Source organism: Ranitomeya imitator, chromosome 3 (genome assembly GCF_032444005.1).
Source record: "Ranitomeya imitator isolate aRanImi1 chromosome 3, aRanImi1.pri, whole genome shotgun sequence".
Classification (NCBI taxonomy): Eukaryota; Metazoa; Chordata; class Amphibia; order Anura; family Dendrobatidae; genus Ranitomeya; species Ranitomeya imitator.
The window spans coordinates 533,693,816-533,713,476 of NC_091284.1; the positions used below are offsets into that span (position 1 = coordinate 533,693,816).

The 19,661-nt window shown below is 45.4% G+C and overlaps 1 protein-coding gene across 5 annotated transcripts in view; it reads left to right on the forward strand.

Annotated features, from left to right (window-relative positions):
* Window positions 1–19,661, forward strand: part of TMEM131 (transmembrane protein 131) — a 250,062-nt gene that overhangs the window by 49,811 nt on the left and 180,590 nt on the right. For all 5 annotated transcript variants that reach the window (XM_069757822.1, XM_069757818.1, XM_069757819.1 and 2 more), the window contains exon 2: window positions 13,787–13,848. In XM_069757822.1, coding sequence (XP_069613923.1) covers window positions 13,787–13,848 — 62 coding nt within the window. The remainder of the gene's footprint in view (window positions 1–13,786; window positions 13,849–19,661) is intronic.

Here is a 19,661-nt window from a genome sequence, read left to right on the forward strand (position 1 = left end):
CAAGCAGCGCGCGATCTGCGCTGTCATCCCTTTCGTCGGTGGGGGCGGCCATCTTCCTGGGGCCGCGCGTGCGGAGATCGAGTGCTCTGCTGCACGGGGCTTCAGGAAAATGGCCGCGGGATGCCGCGCGTGCGCATTAGAGATCGCGGCGGCCATTTTCCCAAAGCCGAGATGCAAACTCTTGTGAAAATAAAAAATTGTGGGCAAAAAAATATTTTTTGAGGAAAGAAAAATGATTTTTTATTTTCACGGCTCTGCGTTATAAACTTCTGTGAAGCACTTCGGGGTTTAAAGTGGTCACTGCACATCTAGATTAGTTTCATGGGAAGTCTAGTTTCCAAAATGGGGTCACATGTGGGGGAGCTCCAATGTTTAGGCACACAGGGGCTCTCCAAACGCGACATGGTGTCCGCTAACGATTGGAGCTAATTTTTCATTCAAAAAGTCAAATGGCGCTACTTCCCTTCCGAGCCCTGCCATGTGCTCAAACAGTGGTTTACCCGCACGTGTGAGGTATCAGTGTACTCAGGAGAAATTGCCCAATAAATTTTAGGATCCATCTTATCGTGTTGCCCATGTGGAAATGAACAAATTGAGACTAAAAGAAATTTTTTGTGAAAAAAAAGTACTTTTTCATTATTACGGATCAATTTGTGAAGCACCTGGGGGTTCAAAGTGCTCACTATGCATCTAGATAAGTTCCTTGGGGGGTCTAGTTTCCAAAATGGGGTCACTTGTGGGGGAGCGCCAATGTTTAGGCACACAGGGGCTCTCCAAACGCGACATGGTGTCCGCTAAAGATTGGAGCCAATTTTTCATTGAAAAAGTCAATTGGCGCTCCGTCCCTTCCGAGCCCTGTCGTGCGCCCAAACAGTGGTTCCCCCCCACATAAGGGGTATCGCCATACTTAGGACAAATTGTACAATAACCTTTGGGGTCCAGTTTCTCTTTTAACCCTTGGGAAAATAAAAAAATTGTTGCTAAAAGATCATTTTTGTGACTAAAAAGTTAAATGTTCATTTTTTCCTTCCATGTTGCTTTTGCTGCTGTGAAGCACCTGAAGGGTTAATAAACTTCTTGAATGTGGTTTTGAGCACCTTGAGGGGTGCCGTTTTTAGAATGGTGTCACTTTTGGGTATTTTCAGCCATATAGACCCCTCAAACTGACTTCAAATGTGAGGTGGTCCCTAAAAAAAATGGTTTTGTAAATTTTGCTGTAAAAATGAGAAATCGCTGGTCAAATTTTAACCCTTATAACTTCCTAGCAAAAAAAAAAGTTTCCAAAATTGCTGATGCAAAATAGATATGTGGGTAATGTTATTTATTAACTATTTTGTGTCACATACCTCTCTCGTTTAACAGAATAAAAATTTGAAAATTGCAAAATTTTCAAAATTTTAGCCAAATTTCCATTTTTTTCACAAATAAACGCAAAAGTTATCGACCTAAATTTACCACTAACATGAAGCCCAATATGTCACGAAAAAACAATCTCAGAATCGCTAGGATCCGTTGAAGCGTTCCTGAGTCATTACCTCATGAAGGGACACTGGTCAAAATTGCAAAAAAAGGCCAGGTCATTAAGGTCAAAATAGGCTTGGTCATGAAGGGGTTAAGCTGCGCCTACTTCCGCATGCATCCTGCGTACCTATCTTTAACATTGGGTACGCAGGGACATACCTTGTATGCGGATGCCTCCGTGTGCATCGGTTTGACGTGCCCGCCGAACGCAAGAAAATGCAACATGTTGCATTCGGAGGGCACTTCAAAATGACGCACGCGGACGCACCCGCATACAACACATGTCCCTGCGTACCCATTGTTAAAGAAGGCTACGCAGGACGCATGCGGAAGTAGGCGGAGCTAAGGAAAGAAGTCCACAGCACGACGCTGCGGACTTGAACGCTAATGTGAACCCAGCCTTAAATGAGCCTCTTACGGGTGTGCACGTATACCTTCGCTTGCTGTCCAATAGTCATTGCTATCAAATCCATTACTTTAAGGGTAAGTTAACACAGGGCGTTTTTGCTGCTTTTTTTTTCTGCAGCAAAACCTGATCTTCTTGGCAGGAAAGAAGCTGCATTAAAAACACAGGTTTATGTGCATTTTTGGTGCATTTTTTGTTGCGAGTTTGGTGCATTTTTTTGCTGCATTTTTTTTTTTCTCTTTGTCCATGCTAATGTCCTTGGATTTTCAGCAGCAAAAACGCAGAAAAATGGTGATACCTGCGTTTTTTTCAACACCCATTCAATTCAATGGGTGAAAAAAACGCAGCAAAAACGCTGAAAGAAGTGACATGCTCTATGTCCAAAAAACGCAGCAAAGCTCAAAATACTGATCAAACAAAAAAACAATGTGTGCATGAGATTTCTGTAATCTCATAGGCTTTGCTGGTATTGTAAAAAGCAGCTGAAAATTAGCATAAAAAATGCAGCAAAAATGCCCTGGGTGAACTTACCCTAAGAATTTGCATGAATCCCTCGTTAAAGATAATTGTTGCTAAAAACGTAGCTGTGTTCACAATTATTGTGCCCGAATGAATATGTTTCAGAGCAAAAGTCGAAGTGAGTTAAGCGATTCATTATTTTGCTCCCAATACAGCGTTACAGCAAATCCTCATCCTATGAGATCTCTGGTTTGTTTGTGGTGATTACTAAGTGCTTATACCCATCATCGTTATTAAAAAAAAAAAAAAGTCAGATTTCGATGCAGAAAATTTGGACAAGTTTAATGCGATTTTCATGCAAGTACAGTCTATCCTCACAGCATGGCTAGTTCCCTCCTGTCCGAGAAATTCTGTACTTATGTGATGTAACACTTGTAGAAAGAATGGTCAATAAATTTTGTTGCATCCACCCTGGTTGTGGTACTTGGAAAAGACACTGATGGGTGAAGGTGGTAGGGTCCTTTTAACCTCTCGTTGTTTCCTGTCTCAGTAAGGATAAGATGGATGACCTAGCATCCGATTTACATCTGATTTCAATGCGAATGCAACATGTGTGTGACCTACTCTGTTTTTTTTTGTTTTTTTATTTTGTTTTTTTAGCAAATAAGTTCCTTTCAGTAAAAAATGGAGTGAGATCTCCTGACTTTTAATTAATTAGCAGAGGGAAATGGAAGGCAGCGCTTTGGATGCAGCAAAAATACACTGCACCTAAGGGCAGTCCCACACGTCCAGATAATTCCGGTACCGGAAAAATCGGTACCGGAATTATCCGTGTCCGTGTGCCCGTGCGTTTGTGGCACATCAGTGTGGCACATCAGTGTGGCACACGTGTGCTGCCCGTGTGCCCACTGGGTACCACACGCACCGTGCAGGAGACAGCGGTAGAGATAAGCGCTGTCCCCCCCACGTGGTGCTGAAGCCGCCATTCATATCTTCTCTGCAGCAGCGTTTGCTTTAGAGAAGATATGAATAATCCTTTTTTTTGTTTCTCGTGTTTAACATAAAGATCCATGTCCCCACCCCCCTCCCACCCCATGTGCGCCCGCCCACTGTTATTAAAATACTCACCCGGCTCCCTCGCTGGCGCTGCTTCTTGTCCTGGCCGCAGCTTCTACTGTATGAGCGGTCACGTGGGGCCGCCGATTACAGTCATGAATATGCGGCTCCACCTCCCATAGGGGTGGAACCGCATATTCATTACTGTAAATGAGCGGCCCCACGTGACCGCTCATACAGGAGAAGCTGCGGCCAGGACAGGAAGCCGCGCCAGCGAGGGAGCCGGGTGAGTATTTTAATAACAGTGGGCGGGCGCACAGGGGGTGGTAGGGGTTTGGGGACATGGATCTTTATGTTAAATGTTGTGAATTCTGTGGCAGAGCTCCCTCCTGTGGTCACAAGTGGTACTTCGGCTGATTCTCTCTGTGAGCTTCTGTTGGTGGAGGGAAGTGGTACTGCGGCTTCTGAGTTTCCTCCCTCAGGTGATCTGGTGAGGTCGTTAGGTGCTTCTCTACTTAACTCCACCTAATGCTTTGATCCTGGCTTCCTGTCAATGTTCCAGTGTTGGACTTGCTTTTCCCTGGATCTTTCCTGTGGCCTGCTGCTCTGCATAGCTAAGTTCTTCTTTGCTATTTGTTTGCTATTTTTTCTGTCCAGCTTGTCTAATTTGTTGCTGGAATCTCTGGGACGCAAAGGGTGTACCTCCGTGCCGTTAGTTCGGTACGGAGGGTCTTTTTGCCCCCTTTGCGTGGTTTTCTTTAGGGTTTTGTGTAGACCGCAAAGTTGCCTTTTCTATCCTCGCTCTGTTAAGAAAATCGGGCCTCACTTTGCTGAATCTATTTCATCTCTACGTTTGTCTTTTCATCTTAACTCACAGTCATTATATGTGGGGGGCTGCCTTTTCCTTTGGGGTATTTCTCTGAGGCAAGGTAGGCTTATTTTCTATCTTCAGGCTAGTTAGTTTCTCAGGCTGTGCCGAGTTGCATAGGCAGTGTTAGGCGCAATCCACGGCTGCCTCTAGTGTTGTTTGGAGAGGATTAGGGATTGCGGTCTGCAGAGTTCCCACGTCTCAGAGCTCGTTCTATGATTTTGGGTTATTGTCAGATCACTGTATGTGCTCTGACCGCTTTGTCCATTGTGGTACTGAATTGCCTTTCATAACAGTACAGGAAGCCAAAAGTACTAATGATTCTCAATAGAAGGAAAAAAGAAGTTCTGAGACCATTTTTTTTTCTTTGCACTGTGTTTTGCCTTTTTTTTCCCCTAGACATTTGGGTGGTTCAGTACACAGGTGTAGCGATGGACATTAGAAGTCTGTCTTCGTTTGTGGATCAGCTCTCGGCAAGATTACAGAAGATTCAAGACACTATTGATCAGAAATCTATGTTAGAACCAAGAATTCCTATTCCTGATTTGTTTTTTGGAGATAGAACTAAGTTTCTGAGTTTCAAAAATAATTGTAAATTATTTCTGGCCTTGAAACCTCGCTCCTCTGGTGATCCAGTTCAACAGGTTTTGATTATTATTTCTTTTTTGCGCGGCGACCCTCAGGACTGGGCATTTTCTCTTGCGCCAGGAGATCCTGCATTAAGTAATATCGATGCGTTTTTCCTGGCGCTCGGATTGCTGTACGATGAACCTAATTCAGTGGATCAGGCAGAGAAAAATTTGCTGGCTCTTTGTCAGGGTCAGGATGAGATAGAGGTATATTGTCAGAAATTTAGAAAGTGGTCCGTGCTCACTCAATGGAATGAATCTGCGCTGGCAGCTATGTTCAGAAAGGGTCTCTCTGAAGCCCTTAAGGATGTCATGGTGGGATTTCCTATGCCTGCTGGTTTGAATGAGTCTATGTCTTTGGCCATTCAGATCGGTCGACGCTTGCGTGAGCGTAAATCTGTGCACCATTTGGCGGTATTACCTGAGCTTAAACCTGAGCCTATGCAGTGCGATAGGACTTTGACCAGAGTTGAACGGCAAGAACACAGACGTCTGAATGGGCTGTGTTTCTACTGTGGTGATTCCACTCATGCTATCTCTGATTGTCCTAAGCGCACTAAGCGGTTCGCTAGGTCTGCCACCATTGGTACTGTACAGTCAAAATTTCTTCTGTCCGTTACCTTGATCTGTTCTTTGTCATCGTATTCTGTCATGGCATTTGTGGATTCAGGCGCTGCCCTGAATTTGATGGACTTGGAGTATGCTAAGCGTTGTGGGTTTCTCTTAGAGCCCTTGCAGTGTCCTATTCCATTGAGAGGAATTGATGCCACGCCTTTGGCCAAGAATAAGCCTCAATACTGGACCCAGCTGACCATGTGCATGGCTCCTGCACATCAGGAGGTTATTCACTTTCTGGTGTTGCATAATCTGCATGATGTGGTCGTGTTGGGGTTGCCATGGCTACAAGCCCATAATCCAGTATTAGATTGGAAATCCATGTCGGTGTCCAGCTGGGGTTGTCAGGGGGTACATGGTGATGTTCCATTTCTGTCAATTTCGTCATCCACCCCTTCTGAGGTTCCAGAGTTCTTGTCTGATTACCGGGATGTATTTGATGAGCCCAAGTCCGATACCCTACCTCCGCATAGGGATTGTGATTGTGCTATCAATTTGATTCCTGGTAGTAAATTCCCAAAAGGTCGACTGTTTAATTTATCCGTGCCTGAGCACGCCGCTATGCGCAGTTATGTGAAGGAATCCCTGGAGAAGGGGCATATTCGCCCGTCATCGTCACCATTAGGAGCAGGGTTCTTTTTTGTAGCCAAGAAGGATGGTTCGCTGAGACCTTGTATAGATTACCGCCTTCTAAATAAGATCACGGTTAAATTTCAGTACCCCTTGCCATTGTTATCTGATTTGTTTGCTCGGATTAAGGGGGCTAGTTGGTTCACCAAGATAGATCTTCGTGGTGCGTATAATCTGGTGCGAATCAGGCGAGGAGATGAATGGAAAACTGCATTTAATACGCCCGAGGGTCATTTTGAGTATCTAGTGATGCCATTCGGACTTGCCAATGCTCCATCAGTGTTTCAGTCCTTTATGCATGACATCTTCCGAGAGTACCTGGATAAATTCCTGATTGTGTACTTGGATGACATTTTGATCTTCTCGGATGATTGGGAGTCTCATGTGAAGCAGGTCAGAACGGTTTTTCAGGTCCTGCATGCTAATTCTTTGTTTGTGAAGGGATCAAAGTGTCTCTTTGGTGTGCAGAAGGTTTCATTTTTGGGGTTTATCTTTTCCCCTTCTACTATCGAGATGGATCCTGTTAAGGTCCAAGCCATCCATGATTGGACTCAGCCGACATCTCTGAAAAGTCTGCAAAAGTTCCTGGGCTTTGCTAATTGTTATCGTCGCTTCATCTGCAATTTTTCTAGTATTGCCAAACCATTGACCGATTTGACCAAGAAGGATGCTGATTTGGTCAATTGGTCTTCTGCTGCTGTGGAAGCTTTTCAAGAGTTGAAGCGTCGTTTTTCTTCTGCCCCTGTGTTGTGTCAACCAGATGTTTCTCTTTCGTTCCAGGTCGAGGTTGATGCTTCTGAGATTGGAGCAGGGGCTGTTTTGTCGCAGAGAGGTTCTGATTGCTCAGTGATGAAACCATGCGCTTTTTTTCCCAGGAAGTTTTCGCCTGCTGAGCGAAATTATGATATGGGCAACCGAGAGTTGCTGGCCATGAAGTGGGCATTCGAGGAGTGGCGTCATTCGCTTGAAGGAGCTAAGCATCGCGTGGTGGTATTGACTGATCATAAGAACTTGACTTATCTTGAGTCTGCTAAGCGGTTGAATCCTAGACAGGCTCGTTGGTCGCTGTTTTTTGCCCGTTTTGACTTTGTGATTTCGTACCTTCCGGGCTCTAAAAATGTGAAGGCGGATGCTCTGTCTAGGAGTTTTGTGCCCGACTCTCCGGGTTTGTCTGAGCCAGCGGGTATCCTCAAGGAAGGAGTAATTGTGTCTGCCATCTCCCCTGATTTGCGGCGGGTGCTGCAAAAATTTCAGGCTAATAAACCTGATCGTTGTCCAGCGGAGAGACTGTTTGTCCCTGATAGGTGGACCAATAAAGTTATCTCTGAGGTTCATTGTTCGGTGTTGGCTGGTCATCCTGGAATCTTTGGTACCAGAGAGTTAGTGGCTAGATCCTTTTGGTGGCCGTCTCTGTCGCGGGATGTGCGTGCTTTTGTGCAGTCCTGTGGGATTTGTGCTCGGGCTAAGCCCTGCTGTTCTCGTGCCAGTGGGTTGCTTTTGCCCTTGCCGGTCCCGAAGAGGCCTTGGACACATATCTCTATGGATTTTATTTCTGATCTTCCCGTTTCTCAAAAGATGTCAGTCATTTGGGTGGTCTGTGATCGCTTTTCTAAGATGGTCCATCTGGTACCCTTGTCTAAATTGCCTTCCTCCTCTGATTTGGTGCCATTGTTCTTCCAGCATGTGGTTCGTTTACATGGCATTCCAGAGAATATCGTTTCTGACAGAGGTTCCCAGTTTGTTTCAAGGTTTTGGCGAGCCTTTTGTGGTAGGATGGGCATTGACTTGTCTTTTTCCTCAGCTTTCCATCCTCAGACTAATGGCCAGACCGAACGAACCAATCAGACCTTGGAAACATATCTGAGATGCTTTGTTTCTGCCGATCAGGATGACTGGGTGTCCTTTTTGCCTTTGGCTGAGTTCGCCCTTAATAATCGGGCCAGCTCGGCTACCTTGGTTTCGCCATTTTTCTGCAATTCTGGGTTCCATCCTCGTTTCTCTTCAGGACAGGTTGAGTCTTCGGACTGTCCTGGTGTGGATACTGTGGTGGACAGGTTGCAGCAGATTTGGACTCATGTAGTGGACAATTTGACCTTGTCCCAGGAGAAGGCTCAACGTTTCGCTAATCGCAGACGCCGTGTGGGTCCCCGACTTCGTGTTGGGTATCTGGTTTGGTTATCTTCTCGTCATAGTCCTATGAAGGTTTCCTCTCCTAAGTTTAAACCTCGTTTCATTGGTCCGTATAGGATTTCTGAGGTTCTTAATCCTGTGTCTTTTCGTCTGACCCTTCCAGATTCTTTTTCCATACATAACGTATTCCATAGGTCATTGTTGCGGAGATACGTGGCACCTATGGTTCCATCTGTTGATCCTCCTGCCCCGGTTTTGTTGGAGGGGGAATTGGAGTATATTGTGGAGAAGATTTTGGATTCTCGTGTTTCTAGGCGGAAACTCCAGTATCTGGTTAAATGGAAGGGTTATGCTCAGGAAGATAATTCCTGGGTTTTTGCCTCTGATGTCCATGCTCCCGATCTTGTTCGTGCCTTTCATGTGGCTCATCCTGGTCGGCCTGGGGGCTCTGGTGAGGGTTCGGTGACCCCTCCTCAAGGGGGGGGTACTGTTGTGAATTCTGTGGCAGAGCTCCCTCCTGTGGTCACAAGTGGTACTTCGGCTGATTCTCTCTGTGAGCTTCTGTTGGTGGAGGGAAGTGGTACTGCGGCTTCTGAGTTTCCTCCCTCAGGTGATCTGGTGAGGTCGTTAGGTGCTTCTCTACTTAACTCCACCTAATGCTTTGATCCTGGCTTCCTGTCAATGTTCCAGTGTTGGACTTGCTTTTCCCTGGATCTTTCCTGTGGCCTGCTGCTCTGCATAGCGAAGTTCTTCTTTGCTATTTGTTTGCTATTTTTTCTGTCCAGCTTGTCTAATTTGTTGCTGGAAGCTCTGGGACGCAAAGGGTGTACCTCCGTGCCGTTAGTTCGGTACGGAGGGTCTTTTTGCCCCCTTTGCGTGGTTTTCTTTAGGGTTTTGTGTAGACCGCAAAGTTGCCTTTTCTATCCTCGCTCTGTTAAGAAAATCGGGCCTCACTTTGCTGAATCTATTTCATCTCTACGTTTGTCTTTTCATCTTAACTCACAGTCATTATATGTGGGGGCTGCCTTTTCCTTTGGGGTATTTCTCTGAGGCAAGGTAGGCTTATTTTCTATCTTCAAGCTAGTTAGTTTCTCAGGCTGTGCCGAGTTGCATAGGCAGTGTTAGGCGCAATCCACGGCTGCCTCTAGTGTTGTTTGGAGAGGATTAGGGATTGCGGTCTGCAGAGTTCCCACGTCTCAGAGCTCGTTCTATGATTTTGGGTTATTGTCAGATCACTGTATGTGCTCTGACCGCTTTGTCCATTGTGGTACTGAATTGCCTTTCATAACAGTTAAACACGAGAAACAAAAAAAAAAAAGGATTATTCATATCTTCTCTACAGCAAACGCTGTTGCAGAGAAGATATGAATGGCGGCTTCAGCACCACGCGGGGGGGACAACGCTTACTGTAGCGCTGTCTCCTGCACGGCACACGGACTGCACACGGACAACGTCCGTGTGCGGTATGTGTTTTACACGGACCCATTGACTTTAATGGGTCTGTGTAATCCGTGCGCTCCCACGAACACTGACATGTCTCCGTGTTTGGCACACGGAGACACGGTCTGCAAAAAATCAATGACATCTGCACAGATGCATTGATTTGAATGTGTCTACGTGTGTCAGTGGCTCCGGTACGTGAGGAAACTGTCACCTCACGTACCGGAGCCACTGACGTGTGAAACTGGCCTAAAGCGCTGCTAGTTCTGGATCGTGGGCACCTGGTTGAGATGAATCTGTGCTGCACTTTATGCACATGCTCAGTAGTGAGGCAGTGCTGAGGAGTTGAAGTCAGTCGGAGTCGATGGTTTGGCTTACCAACTCCACAGACCTGCTCATGCCATCTAGTCCTCCTGCTGTTCGTCACCTGGTGACAGATACCTTTTAAATGTGTCCAATCTAAATTTTCATTCTTAAATTGAACCTATCAGCAGGATAGTGCTCAGTAACATGCATGCACTATATCAGGTCGGCGCCATTATACTGATTAAAATGAGACCATGGTTGATGAAATGTTGTTAAAAAAAAAAAAATTCTTAAGCAACATGGTGCCAATTGCTAGAGAAAAAAAATTAGTCTCCATCAAGATGGCGGCGCCTGTGCAGTAGCATTTATCAGGATGTGATAGATGCTACTACGCAGGTGTGGCCGCTGGCGTCATTTTGTTTAAGTTTTTTTTTTTGCAACAAAACGATGTCTAAATAACATGAAAACAGGCAAGTTATCCACCTTGTTTACAGCACAGGCGTCGCCGCTACCTGACTGATGAATGTGATTTTTTTTTTTCTTTTTTCAAACCATATTATAATATCTCTCTCTCTCTCTCCATATCTATCTATAGAAAATTGGAACAGCACTTTACCAATAGGTAGGTGCACGCCTCACAGACAAAATATCCAAGACTTGCCTCAATCCAGACGTAGGAAAAAATGTGGTTTTATTTCAAACCCATTTGCTGTGGCTTGTATATAAAAGTTTTTGCGTCTCCACATTTTGAGACCTATAATTTTTCCATATTCTGGTCCACAGAGTCATGTGAGGTCTTGTTTTTTGCGGGATGATTTGATGTTTTTATTGGTAACATTTTCGGGCACGTGACAATTTTTGATCGCTTTTTATTCTGATTTTTGTGAGGCAGAATGACCAAAAACCAGCTATTCATGAATTTCTTTTGGGGGGGGGGGGGGCGTTTATACCGTTCCGCATTTGGTAAAATGGATAAAGCAGTTTTATTCTTCGGGTCAGTACGATTACAGCGATACCTCAGTTATATCTTTTTTTTATGTTTTGGCTCTTTTATACGATAAAAACTATTTTATAGAAAAAATAATTATTTTTGCATCGCTTTATTCTGAGGACTATAACTTTTTTTATTTTTATGGCGGCTCGTTTTTTGCGGGACAAGATGACGTTTTCAGCGGTACCATGGTTATTTATATCTGTCTTTTAATCGCGTGTTATTCCACTTTTTGTTCGGCGGTATGATGATAATAAAGTGTTGTTTTTTGCCTCGTTATTTTTTTTTTCTTACGGTGTTTACTGAAGGGGTTAACTAGTGGGACAGTTTTATAGGTTGGGTCGTTACGGACGCGGCGATACTAAATATGTGTACTTTTATTGTTTATTTTTTTATTTAGATAAAGAATGTATTTATGGGAACAATATTTTTTTTTTCTTTATTTAGGAATTTTTTTTTTTTAATTTTTATTTTTTACACATGTGGAAATTTAAAAAAAAACTTTTTTACTTTGTCCCAGGGGGGGACATCACAGATCGCTGATCTGACAGTTTGCACAGCACTGCAGGGTTACCAAGCGCCTGCTCTGATCAGGCATTTGGTAAGCCACCTCCCTCCCTGCAGGTCCCGGACACCACGGCAATTTTGGATCCGGGCCTGCTGCGGGGAGGAGAGGTAAAAGACCCTCGCAGCAACGCGATCACATCGCGTTGCTCCGGGGGTCTCAGGGAAGCACGCAGGGAGCCCCCTCCCTTCGTGATGCTTCCCTGTACCGCCAGCACACCGCGGTCATGTTTAATCGCGGTGTGCCAGGGGTTAATGTGCTGGGAGCGGTCCGTGACCGCTCCTGGCACATAGTGCCGGGTGTCAGCTGCGATAGGCAGCTGACACCCGGCCGCGATCGGCCGCGCTTCCCCCGTGAGCGCGGCCGATCGCGTATGACGTATTATCCCGTCACTGGGAATTAAGTCCCAGGTCACCTTGACGGGATAGTACGTCATATGGGATTAAGGGGTTAAACATTTTTTTTTACTTTTGCCATGCTTCAATAGCCTCCATGGGAGGCTAGAAGCTTGCATAGCCTTATCGGCTCTGCTACATAGCAGCGATCATCAGATCGCTCCTATGTAGCTGAATTGCAGGCTTGCTATGAGCGCCGACCACAGGGTGGTGCTCACAGCAAACCGGCATCAGTTACCATAGAGGTCTCAAGGACCTCTATGGTTACCATCCTGACGCATCGCTGACCCCCGATCATGTGACGGGGGTCGGTGATGCGCGCATTTTCAGCCGCGCGGCCGGAAGCGGTAGTCAAAGTCAAACGCTGACAGCGGCATGTAACTAGTTAATAGCGGCGGGTGGATCGCGATTCCACTCGCCGCTATTGTGCGCACATGTCAGCTGTTCAAAACAGCTGACATGTCCCAACTTTGAGTTGGGCTCAGCGCCAGAGCCCACATCAAAGCAGGGGATCTGATCTCGGACGTACTATCCCGTCCGAGGTCAGAAAGGGGTTAGACCCTGTGTTGATGTGTGGCTACCCAGAAAATGAAGTTTTATGCAAGGTGTAATCACCAATTATTGGGTGGTGCAGGAGCGTGATTACATCACCACACGGCACATATGTCAAACTTTGGCAAGCTCCTGGATTCCAGTACAGTTGAAACCATTTATGGATGAGGGAGTGGGCATTATCATGTCACTAGTTCGCCCACACTGTGCCGAGCAGTGCAGAGACATGCTACGAAAACTGGAGCAGTGGGGAACGAGGAGAGGTGAGTATTTTTTTTCTTTTATGTATTTGAGTTTGACATTCCTTGTACCATACGGTGAGCTGAGGCTATAATCTTGTCCCCGCACTTTGATTGACAGTTCCCTATGCACACTCATGCTGCAGGAAGGCTGTCGCTCAAAGTGTAAATCCAAGGATCGGTGTCCGCTTCCTGCCTTGCATTTCCCTGTAAATGTACAGCAGAACAAATGTAGATTTTCTGCTGCATTCAGCAACATATCTGCAGGTTTATGCATTGCTAAAGTGATGACTGCAATGAATTCACAAATAATCTGCACTACACGTCAATTTATGCACTGAAAATTTGCACAATTTGTGGAGGAGATTTTTAAAATCTGATTAATTTGCTGGTGCTGTTTTATGCTTTGGATTTTCAACCCATAAACCTGAACCAAATATACAGTTTGCATTTACCTTAAGGTGTCTTTTTAGCCTTCCAAGTGACTTCTATTGTAAAGTATTGAGCATCCTCCTAGAAGAAGACCCCTGAAGGGAGGATAGGTCACTTCTTTTAATCACTTGTCGTCTTTGAAAGGCTGAAGCTTTTAAACGTAACCTGACAGGTGGTACATGCGACCCAAGCTGTGGGCACCATGCATCAGCCACTTGCTGTACAATCACAGCCATGTATATTTGATTGCGTTTCAGAGAAAAACATACATATAATATCTCCGGGGGTCCAAGCCGCACTGTGCATACAGGTGGGTCCCCGGTGGCCCTTCCCCACCCGCTGAAGTCTCTGCCTCTACTAGCTATTAAAATGATGTGTTTCTCTGAAATGTCACAGCATCGTATCTAGATACTGGCTACAGTTTCCAGATTGGCTATTATCGTATTGGCGCCTTCTCCCTGTGTATACAGATTAATGGTAAAGTCGTTATCCAAGTTGTGTTATATGCTGAGGTCAGCATAAATACTAATAGTTCTTTCCTTTTCCTTACAGCATTTATACAGTCAGAAAATGTCATTGAAGTGCTGCGATTTGATGAAGGAGGCCTTCTAGAGGTAATTTTATAATGACTCCGAATCGGACTGGTGGAAGCCACTTGTATGGTTGGCTCGGTGGCTGTATAGCACATGATATACCTGAATGCATGTCTGAGAAACACCACGGCCACTATGCATCGGGCTGATAAACTGCATTCCTCGTATGTCACTTGTGTCTGCCCTTCAGCAACGTGTCCTCTTGTGAGTCATGGCTGCCGAATAATGTGAATGTAATGACGTGTACGTAGATTCCGAGCTCACAAGCTGCTGTGATGTTAGGAGTGAAGCAAAGCTGTACTTGTGACTGTTAGGCTGGGTTCACATTGCGTTCCCCCAGTCCGTTAGCCGGACTACTTTACACCGCGGCAAAACGCGGTGTAACGTAGTCCGCTAGCGCCGCCATTTACTCCAATGTCAGACGCATCGCTAGCGCACGCCCGCAATGGGCGTGCGCTAGCCGTGTGCCGTCATTGAGTGACGGACCCCGAGACGCGGGCTGCAGCGTTTCCGGGTCCGTCACTGCTAGCGCAGATAGAGCTAGCAGATGCTCCATCTGCGCTAGCGATGTGCCAAAGTCGGCACTTGCGTTACAGCAGCCCGTTAACGTATGTGTTGAACGGGCTGCTGTAACGCAGTGTGAACCTAGCCTTAATAAAACGCCTCTTCTCGGACATCTCTGTAGAACTTTCCAAGTTTTATTTTACCTGCTTATCCTACAGTATAATTCTTGTCCCCCTGCCTTAGTAGTTGTGTTCTGTGGTCAACATGGAGAAAGTAAAAACTTTTAATCCTTCAAATGTGTATTGCCATATTTCTTGGCTGTCGTGTCTATACAAGAAGTGCAGATTTTTTGGAGGGTGTGAAATGCAGCAGATTTCTATATTACAGTGGCGGCATTGTGGATGAGATTTCCTGAAAGCTTTTTATTTTTATCCTCCCTGGAGCCCTGGGTGTCTGCACCCACCAATAGAAGGGAGCAGGGTAGGTTACTTTGCACTGTTGTTAAAGAGAACCTGTCACCCCCCAAATCGCGGGTGAGGTAAGCCCACCGTCATCAGGGGATTATCTATAGCATTGTAGATAAGCCACCGATGTATCCTAAAAGATGAGAAAAAGCTGTTGGTCTGGGTCCGGCGCCTCCCATCTTCATCAGATGACGTCCTCTTCTGGTCTTCACGCTGCAGCTCCGGCGCAGGCGTACTTTGTCTGTCCTGTTGAGGGCAGAGCAAAGTATTGCAGTGCGCAGGCGCCGGGAAAGGTCAAAGGCCCGGCACCTGCACACTGCAGTACTTTGCTCTGCCCTCAACAGAGCAAAGTACGCCTGCGCCAGAGCCGCAGCGTGAAGACCAGAAGAGGACGTCATCTGATGAAGATAGGAGGCACCGGACCGGACCAACAGCGGGAACGCCCCTGGGTGAGTGTAATCTAACCTTTTTTTCTCATCTTTTAGGATACATCCGGGGGTTATCTACAGCATTCCAGAATGCTGTAGATAAGCCCCTGATGCCGGTGGGCTTACCTCACCTGCGATTTTGAGGGTGACCGGTTCCCTTTAATGTCTATAAAGAAGAAGAATATGGTGGCATGGACATTGTTTGACTTGTTTTTTCCTTGCTGGGCACCCGAGATTCCAGGGGTTCTGTATAATCTGCTTTTCGGTGCGGTAGCGGTCCCGGTCTTATCTCTTGTGCTTTGTTATTAATGTGTTGGTCTCTCCTGCTCCCTCTATTTATGACTGCAGGCAGCCAGAAGTTACAGGTTAGACCACAGTGATAGTAGGTGTAGATGCACACTGTCGTAGAAACACTGCCACTGGTCGATCAGGCCACAGTGGATTTAAAATGCTCACTGTATTTAGTCAGTCTCTTGCCTATTGTAAGGTAATCCTGGTCCGTCAGTCTAAAATCTTGTGCATGTGCCGTTTATTAAAGGGAATCTGTCACCAAGGTTTTGCTACCTAGTCTGAAAGCAGCATGATGTAGGGGCAGATACCCTGATTACAACGATGTGTCACTTAGGCTACGTTCACATTTGCGTTGTTGTGTTTTGCGTCGGCGACGCACAACGCATGCAAAAACGCATTGTTTTGTGATGCATGCGTCCATTTTTGGCCGATTTTGGACGCAAAAAAAATGCAACTTGCTGCGTCCTCTGCGCCCTGACGCTTGCGCCAAAAAAGACGCATGCGTTACAAAACGCAAGACAACGCATGTCCATGCGCCCCCATGTTAAATATAGGGGCGCATGACGCATGCGTCGCCGCGGTTGCGCCCGACACACCGCAAATGTGAACGTAGCCTTACAATGATCTGTGAACGTTAAATCACTAGATGACTACTTGGCCTACTACCAGGTAGCTAGATTACCGACACTTTGCAACTCACTTTAGTATGAGTAATGTCCCCATTAGGCTCGAATAATACACATACAACCAAAAGAGAAGAGACACAAATCATAAGCAAATAAATAGTTTAAAAATCAGATTATTTGGCCATTAAATAAAAGAATGTAAACTAGTAAACACTGAGTACAGACAAGAAGACTAAAAAGTTGGTGTGTGACCATTGTGACGAAGCATTGGTGAAACGCGCATCTGGTGTTTGGTGGCTAAGCTTCTTATGTAATATTGGTACTGATAACCTTTGATATTTTTATAGATATGAATTTTCTTGTGGGAAATGCTCACTTTTATTACTGCTTACTTGCCTAGCTTTACAATTTGATATTCGCATATTTATGACTGTTTATTTACGGAGCATTACAAATTTATACTGGGAGAGCCTATTTTAGGGATCAGATTGACTATTCATAAGTGTACGGTAATATATGCATACTTTTTACCTACTATAAATTAACATTGATAGAATCTTCCTACATGAATTGTGTAACCATCTACAAGTACACAGTTACACATGCAGATGTGCATACGTAGCTATATGACTTTTTCTATATATATGCCCCAAGATATGTACTAATGCACTTTTAGAACATACGTACTATATGGGCAACTAAACTCAAACGTCCAGGGGTTTCCCACAGTGGTCACCCACCAACTTTACTTGTCTGTACTCAGTGTTTACTTGTTTACATTGTTTTATTTAATGGCCAAATAACAATCTGATTTTTTAGCTATGTATTTATTTGTTTATGATTTGCGTCTCCAGCACTACATTTTTCTTTCTAGGTTGTATGTCTACTACCAGGTAGTCCAACCACGCCACCACCGCTGATGGCAGTTTTCTGCCTTTGCACAGTGTTCACAAACAGTTGTGGTTAGTGTTGTGGGCCGGGTTATACAGAGCCCAGCATTCAGAGAACTGGTGGATGTGTAGCAGGTAACACAGAGATGATATCAAAAAGACAGCATGGAGCCAAGTGAAACATTGCTGGAATTAGGATTTGTGGCCGTACATCAAACGGCTCACAAATGTGGCAGCAAAAACCTAGTGATAATTCCATATTTTTTGTTTCCCACCATTTGCAGGACCTCTACATCTACTGTGGAGATCCCCTACTCCCCTGTATTAAATTCATGCACATTGCAGAGAGCTGAGGGAGAATGTCCTGTCGCTTCTTGTCACTACAGTTCTATAGGAATTCGGTTTGTTTATAGGAAACAAAACCTCTTGGCAGGACAGGAGCACATAGTTTTGTTTTTCTCTTAAATTCTTAGCTATGATAACGAACTAATTAGCTTTCTTTCTTTATTTACCATCCACCTTGGGCCCAAATGAATATATGGAGCCTGTCCATCTGGTTAGCTCACTTAAGGTTGCTCTTACCTTTGTATTGAAAAGTGTTATTGCCATTTGGATATGAAGGAAATTATTAAGGTTTATTATTATTTTACTACATAACATGGTCCATTAGTTCACTTTGTATCTCTGTTGAACAGACTTTGACTTGCAATAACATATTACAAGCTCTTCTCACTCTGGTTTTAGTAGTAATGGACTGTAAGTGAAAAGTACAAAGTCCTTAAGAAAAGAGTTACATCATTTGGCAGTACTCTTCCTTCACAATAAACACTGTATATTTCTATGGTGACCACAGATGCACAGTATATTTCTCTGTACATGACGACCACAGATGCACTGTATATTTCTGTATACATGACGACCACAAATGCAGTATATTTCTGTATGTGACGACCAAAGATGCAGTATATTTCTCTATATGTGACGACCACAGATGCAGTATATTTCTGTATACATGACGACCACAGATGCAGTATATTTCCCCATATGTGATGACCACAGATGCATTATTTTTCTGTATGTGAAGACCACAGATGCAGTATATTTCTGTATGTGACGACCACAGATGCCGTATATTTCTGTATACGTGACGACCACAGATGCAGTATATTTCTGTATACGTGACGACCACAGATGCACTGTATGTTTCTGACTGCAATCATTAACCCCTTCCCGACCTGTGACACAGCGTATGCGTCATGAAAGTCGGTGCCAATCCGACCTGAGACGCATATGCTGTGTCACAGAATGATCGCGTCCCTGCAGATCCGGTTAAAGGGTTAACTCCCATTTCACCCGATCTGCAGGGACAGGGGGAGTGGTAGTTTAGCCCAGGGGGGTGGCTTCACCCCCCCGTGGCTATGATCGCTCTGATTGGCTGTTGAAAGTGAAACTGCCAATCAGAGCGATTTGTAATATTTCACCTATTATAACTGGTGAAATATTACAATCCAGCCATGGCCGATGCTGCAATATCATCGGCCATGGCTGGAAACATTGATGTGCCCCCACCCCACCGATCGCCCCCCCAAGCCACCGATCTGTCCTTTACACAGCTCCGCTCCCCTCCGTCCTCCTGTCCGCTCCCCCCCGTGCTCTTGTCCGCTCACCCCCGTGCTCCAATTCCACCCCCGTGCTCCAACCACCCCACCTGCAGTCCGATCCACCCCCCGGTGCTCCAATCCACCCCCCGTGCTCCGATTTACCCCCCATGCTCCGATCCACCCCCCCCCCCCCGTGCTCCTCCCCACCCCATCATACTTACCGAACCTCCCGTGGTCCGTCCATCTTCTTTCCTGGGTGCCGCCATCTTCCAAAATGGCGGGCGCATGCCGGCCGGCAGATTCGTTTCAAGTGCATTTTGATCACTGCGATAAAACCTATCGCAGTGATCAAAATAAAAAAAAATACTGAATGACCCCCCCCCCCCCTTTGTCACCCCCATAGGTAGGGACAATAATAAAATAATTTTTTTTGTTTTGTTCCACTAAGGTTGGGGTAAGGACTAGGGTTAGGGTTAGGGCTAGGGTTAGGGTTAGGACTAGGGTTAGGACTAGGGTTAGGGCTAGGGTTAGGGTATCGGTATGTGCACACGTATTCTGGTCCTCTGCGGATTTTTCCCGCTGTGGATTTGATAAATCCGCTGCGGATTTATGGCAGATTTACCGCGGTTTTTCTGCGCATTTCACTGCAGTTTTACAACTGTGATTTTCTATTGGAGCAGTTGTAAAACCGCTGTGGAATCCGCAGAAAGAAGCGACATGCTGCGGAATGTAAACCACTGCGTTTCCGTGCAGTTTTTCTGCAGCATGTGTACAGCGATTTTTGTTTTCCATAGGTTTACATTGAACTGTAAACTCATGGGAAACTGCTGCGGATCCGCAGCGTTTTCCGCAGCGTGTGCACATACCTTTAGAATTAGGCCATGTGCACACGGTGGAAACAGGAACACATGGGCTACTTGCACAGTGAACAAGTCTGTATGATCATGTTCACACACCACCAAGAAACCTGAAGACACAAAAGAGAATAGTAAAACCAAAAACACTCAGTTTGAAAAAATGTTGCAGTAAT